At 37.6% G+C, this 12,545-nt stretch overlaps 1 protein-coding gene across 1 annotated transcript in view; it reads right to left on the bottom strand.

Moving 5' to 3' along the window:
* Nucleotides 1-8,738: 8,738 nt before the first annotated feature.
* LOC129240606 (uncharacterized) overlaps nt 8,739-12,545 on the bottom strand; it is a 59,484-nt gene continuing 55,677 nt past the window's right edge. The window contains exon 2 of the mRNA XM_054876513.1: nt 8,739-8,920. Within this exon, the coding sequence (XP_054732488.1) occupies nt 8,739-8,920 (182 nt within the window). The remainder of the gene's footprint in view (nt 8,921-12,545) is intronic.

Here is a 12,545-nt window from a genome sequence, read left to right as displayed (position 1 = left end):
TATTTGGTAGGGAGGGTAATAAGCCTCAATTTGTGATATTCAGTTAAAATATTTGCCAGATATTTCTCTACGATTATTTAAACTATTTAAGTGACCTCCAAATATTTAGTTTTTATATTTCTATTCTTTCTGAACTCAAGGCGAGATTAACAATAAAACAACAAATTAAATCATTGCTTTATTCCATTTATTTCTTGATGTTTCGACTTCAATTAGAAGTCATCTTGAGTAGCTTTAGGCTGAGCCTGGTAGGTAAAATAAATAAAAAGAAATTAATTATTTTTCCGCCAAATTTTGAGTGCAAATGGTCAACTTTGCTTATTTCTGTGATTTTATTGACTTTTTCTTTAAGGGGTTTCGTGGGTTCAAAAACTGATTTTTTTTCTACAATATCTCAAGAATATTAACCTAAAATTTTCAAGTCGATCCGAATAATAGTTTCGGAGATACAGCCTTTGGAAGGTGTGTGCTGCAGGCCACTTTTATTGTTACTCAAAACTTTAAACGTGTTCTTCTCGGAACCGTGTTTTCAAAGTCGGTTGTCAAATGTTCTCGAAAACTTGGTAAAATTTTACACAGATGTTCGAGATACAATTTACTCCTGCTTGTACGAAGGATTTTTTTCAAATAAAACTATTAAAAAAAAAAACAAAATATCAAGTAAAGTTGACCGAAGTTTTCATTTTTTTGGAAAAATGTTTGCTAAAATTCCAATTATTACTTTTTTTTCTTTCCTTCGTTCAAGCACGAGTTTATAATTTTACCTAAAACACTTATTTTCGTTTTTTTCATTTTAGATGATCCTGTCAGGAGTTATGCTGACAACGCGGATGCATCGTTTTTTCAAGGGGTCATCGGAAATGACGTCACAACGGAGGAGTTTAATTTTTTTTTTGTTTTTTGAAAATTTCAGAAATTATTCTTTAAATATGTATCTATAAGACAGAAAAAAGTTTGAATCAAATAAATAGTTTTTTATATAGAAAAAAAATTGAAAATAGGTCATTTTTTACCCGCCGAAACCCATGTAACCCCTTAACTCAAAAATGCCTCAACGGAATCGACGAAACCAAAATTGCACGTAATTTGCTGTTACATCATCGACACCATAAGCACCAATCATAATCTCAGCGGCCTGGCTTGCATTTTCGCCTTTAACAAAGAACAGCAAAAACTGTACCGAATTTGCATTTTGTCGACACCCTGTAACTCACAACTGAATGAGTAAAACAAAAAACAGCAGAATTTGTTAGTGTGAAATGTCACCTTGTCAACGAGCATAAACTTTAAATGATTTGATCGATACTTTACGAGCTATCGATAGCTACAAACATCTATCGGAAAAATAATGGATTTCTTTTGACGTCTTATAATTCGATATAGCCGGCTGCACGCATCGAAAAATGTAGTGTTATCTTGCTCATGCGTTGTTACCTTGCTTGAACTGCAAGCGAGAGCGCGGAACGAACGACAAAGAGGCACAATCGGCCCCCGCGTTCGGCAGCGTTCGACAACTGGCTCTCTCCTACTTGAGTAAGCATAGGTATATATGTATGTATGTTCATATATTTGTATGTATATAAATTCATATATTTGTATGTGCATACGCCTTCTTCCTGTGTGGCATGGTAATGAACGATTTCTGTGTTGAGAATAGGAGGATGATAGGAAAAGTAGGAAATGAAAGGGAGTGTTTCGAGTATAAAGTGTCTTGAAAAAGTCAAATCGACGATGGTGCCTTTTAGTGTTGTTGACTTATTAACGTCTGATGCACAATCTAAATTGAACATATCTTTCATGAATTTGATAAATGTTTCGTCATTTTTCACGTTTGTGTAAATGTAACTTGACCTATTCCATTGCAATTCCATTTACCTCCTCCTCTATATCCATACAAAATATCTATCAAACAAATAAAATTAAAATTTTCTTTTGAAAAATGCAACCATTCCATCAGTATTTTCTTATGACGTTGTTACGTTTAACTATCGTCAGTAAACCGACTTTACAGACAACCTCTTTTTTCCCCTAAACTAATATTAAGCAAGAAGAAGCATCACAAACGAGGTGAACAACCCCACGAAAGCAATAAAATCATATTGAATGAAGAGGAGAAACTGTCACAAAACATATTTACTCATTCACACAAACATTCTTTAATAGTAGATTTACTTCGATGTAAAAACCCAGCTGTTAAAATTTATAAATGCATGTAGCTGTAATTGTTCTGTCAGCGATGGATTTTAAAAGCGACCTGTTAATTTACATACTTCTCACTTTCCTTAGGCTATATACATATTTTGTGCTTCTTCTTACAGCCCATAGTCTCACATTTCTAACAGAGTCTATGCTTATTAACATACAAACTCCTATAATAGTGATAACAGCTGTAGTGTTACGCGTTCGTCAATAGATCATCTAATCTGAGCAAATATTTATGTATGTATAAGTATACATTTTACATCCCACACAAATCGATTACCCATATGCGATTATTAAGCGATATGCAGATATAAAAGTATATTCAGAAAACGCGGTCGCTTTTGGTTGTCTCAAATTTTTATTTCATTCTTTTAAAGTTATTATACTCGAATTTGGTAAAATGCTATAAATTCATTTCAATGCGTTTACACGCGTCCAAAGGTGTTAACTAATAAGCTTTTGTTCCATGCCCAACGAGTGAGTTGCTGACATTTTAGCATATTATACAGGTACATCACATCATTGGTTATGTTAGGTGATATTTTTAGCAGTCGACGACATCGACAACATACCTGTTATACTGTACTCGTATGAGCGAGCACTTGTTGCCAATTGAGTGGGTGGGCGTATGGAGAAATGAATGTCTGTCGACACTAGAAACGTGTTCGTAATATATTTATTATTTTGTTTTATTGTCCCAGAATGTAACGTAAAACATTATGTGATTTCATTGTAGACATTTAACAACTAAATTACAAGATTTTAAACTTAAACTTAAACTGACAGTTATAAGGTTAACAGGTATGCTAAGTGAGAGGGGAAACTAGTCAATGTGTGTACTAGGGGAAATAAAAGAGAGACGCTGTAGTTGACGAAACATTTTGAAGTAGATCTGTAACTGCCCTTCTGAAGTAAGCCAACCGGTTGAATACTTTGATATTTGTAAATAATTCTAAAGTCCTCCTATGCCTCATCAGGGAGGACAGGAATTAAGAGAGTGTCACATAGTTTTGAGTGTGATTCCATAGTTGGACGAAATATTTTGCTCAGATACATTGGGTGTATTTATGATAAATATATGATATAAGTGGAAAAAACGATGTTACCAATTACAGACCGATTTCAAGGCTTTCGTCTGTCTCAAAACTTTTTGAGATTACAAAAACGAACTTTTTTTTGTCCTATGAACCAAATATACTTTTTCGGAAAGGGGAGGAAACATAAAAATAAACTTGTATCTGCGATTTTCATATACACGTCAGAATTTTTTTTTTATGTATAAAATATAGAGATCGTAGTCCGCCTGTGTGAAAAACTTTGAATCAATTTTTAACCTTTTTTCTGTGATCCAATCGCGCTGAATTTCTGCAGGCAGACTCGTGGAAATGTTTTAATTATGTAAAATTAAAAAAAAAAGTTTTTTTTCAATTCTCAGATTTTCTTGAATTTTTTTTTCTAAAAAAAAAAAAATTTTTCTAAATTTTGGGCATAACTTGAAGGGACTCCAAATTTTTAAACAACTTATTAACCTTTAATTTAACGTATACTTTGACAATTGTTTTAAGTTCTGTTGCGCGAAAACGTCTTTCTGTATATTTCATCTTACGAAAAATGCAGTGCCCGACTGGAATAACTTTTGTTATTTTAAAAACATTACGAAAACAGTGGTTAATTCGTTTCAGAAAATATTCAAGACTGCTTATGTTCCTTACTTGTTTTTAATGTAACAATTTTTAATTTTAATATATAATAAAAATAAATAAAATAAATAATAAAAATATAATATAATAAACATTGTCAGTGGCAACACCTAGGTGAAAAGTCTAGAAATGTGATACACTATCTGTGTGCCCAATTTCATTCAAATCCATTAAGCTAATCCTGAGATCGTGTGGCTATACAGATATGCATATAAGAATTGCTCGTTTAAAGTTATAAAATACAAAAAAGAAAAATTATGACGTGTACATGAAAATCGCCGATACACGTGATTTTTATTTTTTATCCCCTTTCCGAAAAAGTATATTTGGTTCATAGGACAGAATGTGTGTAACGCGGTGTAGTGAATGATAAGTTATATTTTGCTGTCAAAGGCCTAATATCTACCAACCAGCATGGTTTCGTTGCAAGTCGCTCTACTGTCACTAATTTGTCTATTTGCAAAGATTACTGCATTTCAGCCTTCCAGAACAGATCTCAAGTTGATACAATTTTTACAGACTTCTCTAAAGCGTTTGACAAAGTATCGCACCGAATACTCTTGTCGAAGCTTGCATCATTGATCAAATCATATTTGTCAAACAGGCACTGCGTTGTAGGCGTTGATAATACGACATCCCGTGCATTTACTGTATCCTCTGGTGTCCCACAGGAAGTATTCTAGGACTCCTTCTCTTTATACTCTTTATTAACGATATTGGTTCTTGCTTTTCTTTTGATAAACACTTGTTGTATGCTGAACTGATGCTATTTAAACCGTTTGTCACTAAATATTAGCAAATGCTTTCACGTAAAATATGCTAAATCAAACAAAACTTTGCATACTTCATATAGTATTGCTGGCTTACCTTTGCAATCCGTTGAGGAAATTAAAGACTTAGGCGTTATGTTCGATTCTAAGCTGAATTTCACTAGCCATGTTAACCACGTCATAAGACGATCATATGCGACGTTTCCACGACAGTCGGTTCTTCTTAACCGAAACGACCCGGATTTATATCCGGCCAAGGACTGTCACTCCAGCAGCATTGCCCGTATGTAAGTATGGGGAATGTTTATGCTGCTACAACAACAACAACAACGATCATATGCGATGCTAGCATTTGTATGCCGAAATTGCAGAACAATTTACCAACCCACATACTCTCAAAACATTGTATTGTGCTTTTGTTAGATCAAGATTAGAGTATGCTGCTGTTATTTGGAGACCGTACCAAATAGGTCTGTCTAATCGGATTGAGAGAGTTCAGAAAGTCTTTCTTCGTTTTGCGCTTCGATCTTTATACTTTTCTGAACCTGTACCATCGTACCGCTCCCGATGTTTATTGATTGTGACTATCCACCTTGAAAAGACTAACATTGCAACTGTCTTCTGAGCTCAAATACTTAGGGGTAATCCTAGGTTGGAAGATGACCTGGAAGACGCACGCCGAGCAGAAGGTCTCTCGAACACTAAAAGTCTTCTGGTAGTGTAAGAGAACCTTTGGCAAGATATGGGGTCTCAGTCCGGCGATAGTACACTTGTTGTACATCACCCTGATTAAATCCTTTTATAACATACGCCTCTGAAGTCTGGTGGAAGGCGACTATGGTTAACTCCAGAGTAAACCCCCTAACCGGACAACAGAGAAGTGTGGGTTTGGGTATCACAGGTGCCATGAGTACGACATCTGGCGATGCCCTTATTGCCATCCTGAACTTGCAACCTCTAGATCTTCAAATTTGGAAGGAAACAATGAAGGCGGTGTACAGACTTAAGACAAACCGAGTCTGGGGAAATGAAGAAAACACTGGCCACCGGCAGATTTGCCACCAGTTGTCGGAGCACACTTTTCTCGAAGCCAGCAGACAATGGGTTGCCATACGTTAGCTTCGGTAGGAAGTATGACGTTTTGATCCCAGTTAGAGATCAATGGTTCAGTCCAGAGAACCTATTAACGGGATTTCAACACACCTTTAACAACCTCAGATTTCTCCTAAATCTTAGCAGAAAGGACCTGAGAGTACTGGTAGGTGTAATAACAGGGCCCAACGCTTGTCATCAGCATATGGCTACACGGGAATCATTGACCACCCAATATGCCTTTCTTGTCGTAGAAACGACCACTTTTTCTGTAGCTGCCCACTTTTTCTGTAGCTGTCCAGCGTCCTCTAGAATCAGACTGAGGCTGTTGGGGTGCATTGTTCTGAGCATGGATAAAGTTTATACTCTTCCTTTTCCGGATCTCTAAAGATTCATCAATGAATGCAAAAGTTTCGTGGAAGAGTGACCTCCAACTAATTACTCCGTCTTACTATCCATACTGTATCTATCCTGTGTCTCTATTTCTTCCACTGTAACCTATTCGGATGTAGTACAATGGTCTAGCGGACTGAGTGCTTGGACTTGTCAAGCCCCCCACAAATCTAATCTAATCGAATCTATCAGCCAAATCGTATCGTGAGTCATATTTTCAGAAGTATCTTGACGCCTAACGAATATGAGAAAACTTTCAGACATTGACTAGCAAATAACAACTCAACCAGCTTTCGTCGAAATCGACTCAGCGGTTTTGGTGTGTAAGATAAGTGATTAGCATAGGTTTTCCTGATTTTTCAATAATCAAATCTGTTTGTCCCTAACGCTAAGAAGCAAATATCCGTCTGAGCATTAATTTCGTTTGCACGAAATGTTGTAAAATATCCTGATTATAAACAATCTATGCATATCCTAAGTCAAATGTGTATGTAAGGCAATTAAATGGTTAATTATATTTGACACACCCTGTATTTGATATACTTCTGTAGACTTAGCTTTTGTTATGAAGAAGAAGAAAACAATAAATGCTGCAGAGTTCAATGCATTGTGGTTTTTTGACATTAAAATGTATTAAATTGAGAAATTACCTCAAGCAATGTGAAATCGATTTTCGCGCTACTCAAAGAAAAACTTCAAAACTAAACTTTGGTGACAGCTTCAAACACATTTTGGTTTTGCTTTATTGAATGTAAAATAATAGAATTATGAATGAGTGGAGGCAATATGAATGGGACTCAGCCAGGCGCAATACTCATAAAAGTTAGCAGCTGACTATACACGAGTAAATATATGAACCCAAGTATGCGCCTAAGTACCTGCGGGTAAATGTGGTAGGCAAGCAATTGGAGTGACTTGTGCTGTTAAACGCCAAGAAGGTTGTTACCTATTCGGCTGGCGTAAAAATTAGGTGTCCGCACATCCTCTCATAAAACCCGAAAGAAGAACACTCAATGAAAAAATATATGCACTTCAACGAATTTCGGCGGTATAAAAGGTTTCGGTTGTGGGAATATGCGCGCTCACGTTGCATTATTGTGTATGCGCGTGTGTGTGTATTGTTCTCCGCTACCTTTGCATGCAGAAGTGCATGCGCAGCGCAACATGTTGCTGACACTGACTCTGGCCTTGTAGTTAATATTAATGTGAGTACGGGTATTGATGACTGAGTGTCTTGCAGGTTTAATTGCCGCCAAACGTTATTAGGATGACGAATTTCATGACACTCGCATTGGTTTGCCTGTAAACTAACAAGTAATTTTTTTGTTTTCGTGCGACAAGCGATTTTGTTTCAGCGAATTATGTTTTTTGTGTTTTTACGTTGTGCTTTTTAGTTACTTTTTTTTTCAATTATTATTATTACTCTTATTTGTTTTTTAACTTTATTTTATGGCGAACGGAAAATGGTTTTAATGGTTTGCCGTTAGCCCGGTTTTTCGATTATGAAGTCAGCCAGCTAGCTCAATACCAGCTACAAAGCTTTGCGAACAGCGGCCAGTCACTGTCAAAGCTTAATAGACGGACGAATAAACGGACAGACAGCTCAGCGAGCAAAGTGAATATCTAAATGAAATGACCTCATTGGCGATATCAATCAACAACATTGAGTCGAAAGCACTTGCAACATGAAAAACAAAGTAAAAAATTGTATGCCTTTAAAAATACTTGCACACATACATACACAAATAAATGCATACATATATACACAAATGCATACAGACATACATAAATAAATTTTTAAAACAGCTACAGTAAAAAGTCTATGTACGAGTACATCTTCAGCCGGAGGGGGGGTGCCGCGGTGGCATGAGGTGAGTATTTAGCGTTGAAGTCAGCAGCGATTGACAACGGCTGGATTGACTTGTGAATGCTATTAATAATACAATCGCCGAACAACAATTGCAACAAACAGAATATAGATATAAAATACAAATACAAAGTCTAGAAGAACACAAAAGCAGTAAGGAAGTGCTAAATTCGGTTCGGAACGAACTTTATATGGAAAGAAAAAAAATGGAAAAAAAACAAAAAATAGACAATGCGAGTTACAGCTTGTAACATCAGACGAATGGACGGGCGGACGAACGGATTTCTGGCTTAGCATATTTTATATATAGTATATAATGGGCGCTTAGACCATTTTTGGGTGTTGGGCCGAGCTTCTCCTTTACAAATAGAGGATCCTACAGTTTTAAGCCGACTACGAACGGCAGATATTTTTATATTTTTTATGAGGAGCTTTTTCATGGCAGAAATGCACTCGGCGGCTTGCCATTGCCTGCCGAGGCTCGTCCGCTATTAGAAAAAGCTTTTTCTTCATTTTGAGATTCCAACCTAAGTTCTCTCTGAAATCCGAATGGTTGTCACGCACCAACTCATTCGGCTACGACGGCCACCGTGTTATAACATATTAGTGTGGGGAAAAAGAAATCCATTATTTTCGCGTAAATGGTTTAAAACTGTTTTGTGGTCGATCCTTAGTTCCTGAGTGATGCTACGACCACTAACATTAAACTTCGATTTATTCTGTGATTTTATCGACACTTTCGTCATTTTCAACACTTTCAGCATTCTCGACATTTTCTTTAGCACCGAACACGCCTGAACGGAATCGCCGGCACCGAAATTCCACGTAACTAGCTGTTACAGCATCGGCACCATAAACGCCATTCAAAACTTCAGCAGTCTGACTTCCATTTTCGGCTGCATCAAAGAAAAACTGTAAAATGTACCGAATTTTCTCTTTTTTGACTTCCATTTTTAACATCCTGTAACCCTCAATTGAATGGAACAGACAAAAAACTGCAAACGATTTTTTTACTGTGAAATGTCACCATGACAACGAGCAGAAACTGTAAATTGTTTGATCGATACTTTACGAGCTATCGATTGCTACAACCATCTACCGAGTAAATAATGAATTTATTTTGTCATACGTAGAAGCTTCTTTGGGCCAAAGCAACGTTTCTCGGTGGTGCAAAATGTTCTCAGAATGCTGAGAAGATGTGAATGACGAAAAGCGTGTAGGACGCCCGAGCACTTCAACAACAGACGAAAAAATTGATGAAGTGAAAAAAATGATATTGGCCAATCGTCGAATCACCGTTAGAGAAGTTGCTGAGGATCTAGACTGGACATATCGATTGGCTCGTGCAATTCGATCTTTTTCAATGATTTGGGCATGAGAGGGGTCGCCGCAAAATTCGTACCAGAACTGCTTAATTTCGACCAAAAGCAGCATCGCATTAATATTGCTAATGAGACGTTGGACTCTGTCTTGATGGTTATGACGTGGAAGCCAAAGCTCAATCATCTCAATGGAAGCTGCCGCACGAACCAAGACCGAAAAAAGCGCGTCAAGTTCGGTCGAATGTAAAAGGTTTGCTTACCGTTTTCTTGGATTGCAGGGGCGTTGTGCATTCTGAGTTCTTGCCACAGGGGAAAACGGCCAATAAGGAATATTAGCTGAAGTTATGCGCAATTTGCGTGAAGCAATCCGCCAGAAACACCCGGATTTGTGGAAGAACAACTATTGGCTCTTGCATCACAATAACGGCCCTGCTCACACGTCGTCGCTTGTGCGCGAATTTTTGGCCAAAAACGACACACTAATGATGTCACTGCCACCGTATTCCCCAGAGCTCGCCCCCTGTGACTTTTGCTTGTTCCCTAAACTGAAGAGGTCCATGAAGGGTCGACGCTACGCTACGATTGATGAGATAAAGACGGCATCGAAGGAGGAGCCGAACAAGATAAAAAAAAAATTTTTTTTGAAGTGCTTCGAAGATTGGAGAAAACGTTGGCACAAGTGCATAATATCTCATGGGGATTACTTTGAAGGGGACAAAAAAGATATTAATGAATAAATAAATAATTTTTGAAAAAACACAAAATTCGCGATGCTTTTTGAACACACCTCGTGCACGCATTTATCAGTCTGGCCCGCCCAACTGCCCTAAATTCTACTTGCCCCATATGTTTTTTTGTTTTTTTTTAATGTTTATCATCTTCACGGAATTTGATCAATTTTGCCTAAGTTATATCAGAGACATTACATTTTTTGAAAATTACCGTTATAAGGGAAGTGGGCGTGATCATTGACCGATTTTGCGCATTTTCCATTCGAAACTACTTTGCGCAAAGGGTTTTATAGCTTCATTGAAATATATTTTCTGTCAAGTTTCATATTGATTTATTCATTTAATTTTAAATCTGCAAGGCTAAATCTGCTCCTCTCATTATTCTGATATATTGTGATATACTCGCATATATATTTGCATGTATTTGTTGTCTACATCCATCCCGATAGCTTTGCTACATACAACCGTTATGTGAGCAAAATCATAATACCCTTGCGCTCAAGTGCGAGCGGGTATAAAAATAAAAATTGAAATCAAAAACCAGACAAAATTCTAGCCACTTAGCGCCAAAGTGTCGAGTGACTGCTGTTCAATTTGTTGCTTTTGTAGATATTGTACATGAATGCAGGCTTGTTGTTGCCATTATTATTTTTATTTTTTAATACTTTGTCTAAATTGGACGCGCTGGGTCACTTTGGCAAATGCAGTTTGTGCGTATCGAATTAACAGGCAGTAACACTCAATGAATACACACACACATACATATTTACATATACATATAAAAATGTAAGTAATTATTTTCAAGCATTTGCAAAGTTCATAGACAAAATGAAAAACAGTAGAAAAAAGATTTTTACCACGCCAGTTAGCTTACGGATTTTCACTTTTCGATCCCTCATCGATGCGGTTGATATTAATTTGATTCACTTTGTTTGCAGAAGCGACTAAGCTTAAATTCAATTATCCCAACACAAAATAAAAAAATAAAATTGGCAAAAACACAAACACGAAGAAAAATTATGGTGTAGAAAAATTGCGTCATGACAGAACTATACCCATTTTACTTTACGCTTGATATTTGTCGGCGTTTCCTTTCATATTTTTACATACAAGTTTTTGACCACAGTAAGAAAATTTTAGAATAATTTAGAATAAGGAAACGGTGGACTGGTTACTTACCTCGGTAATTACCGTTAAGGAAGTAAATATTTACTGTGATAGTCAAGCGGCAATTAGTGCGTCGAGATTGTTCGGGGAATGTATGAATTCTCTCTCGATTGCATCCGAATATTTCGACATCAGGCTCATTTGGCTTCCCGGCCCCAGCGGCACAGAGGGAAAATGCTAGGCTGATGAGCTGGCTAGACAGGGAACTTTGGAGACGGTTTCGTCGCGAAACGAGAGAATTGGTGTTTCCTTAAGAACCTGTGATCTGATCCTGGAAAGATGCGCCTCGAGTCAACGCAGCGAGCGCTAGGCTAGTGCGCAAACGTGCAAGGTCGCGAGATCCTTCTGGCCACGGGTAGATCGGGGACGCTCAAGGGAACTCCTACGGCTAACAAAGTCCCAGCTTTCGAATTTGGTGGGTATCCTTACCGGACATTGTCCGTTAGGTGTACATGCCGTGAGACTTGGGATTGCCTCAAGTCCGTTCTGCAGAAGCTGTCTGGAGGACGAGGTGGAATCATCTCAACACCTTCTTCTCAGCCTCCCCTGCTCTCGTCTGGCAAAGATTTAGACATCTGGTGCTCATTTTTTCGCTACGCCTGCGGATATAGCGGGTCTAAATAGCATAAATTTGGTGGAGTTCATCAGTAGCTTGTTGCGGCTAACTACGCACGCAAATCAGTCACCGTCGGCGTCGTCGTAAAATGCATGGTCATCATCGTCTCTAATCCCAAGGCTCCTTCTTTCTTCCCTTCTCCTTTCTCCTCTCCCATGTATGGCATCGCAACGGATGAATTTTTCAATATTTGTCCAAGTGTGTCCTAAGCCAGAGCAGCAATTTAACCTAACTTAACTAACCTAAAATTTAAAATTTTTCATCTCAAAACAAAAAAAAAAAAACAATTCTGTCGATTACTGTGTCACAAATGGAGGGACTTACAGTTTTATGCCGACTCCGAACGGCAAATGGGTTTTATGAGGAGCTTTTTCATGGCAAAAATACACTCGGAGGTTCGTCCGAACCTGCCGAGGCGCAAATGATCTTAGAAAATGTTTTCTCGAGCTGTTGGTGTTTCATGCCCAGAGATTTGAAAGATTTGAATTTACGAACTTCCGAGTGGTAGTCACGCACCAATCCATTCGGCTACGGCGGCCGCATACTCGTATACAAATAATACAATACATTTTTTAATATAAAGAAGATTTATGCATTGTTTGCTCTGCAAGGTGGAGTAGTCAGATAGTTAAATCGATAGACAGATTTTATATGAGGTTTGCATTTCGACCTCATGGCCTTTCGT

The sequence above is a fragment of the Anastrepha obliqua genome, chromosome 3, assembly GCF_027943255.1.
Source record: "Anastrepha obliqua isolate idAnaObli1 chromosome 3, idAnaObli1_1.0, whole genome shotgun sequence".
Taxonomy (NCBI): domain Eukaryota; kingdom Metazoa; phylum Arthropoda; class Insecta; order Diptera; family Tephritidae; genus Anastrepha; species Anastrepha obliqua.
The sequence above is the reverse complement of the archived record's forward strand: the minus strand, read 5'-3'. Positions and strand labels throughout refer to the sequence as shown.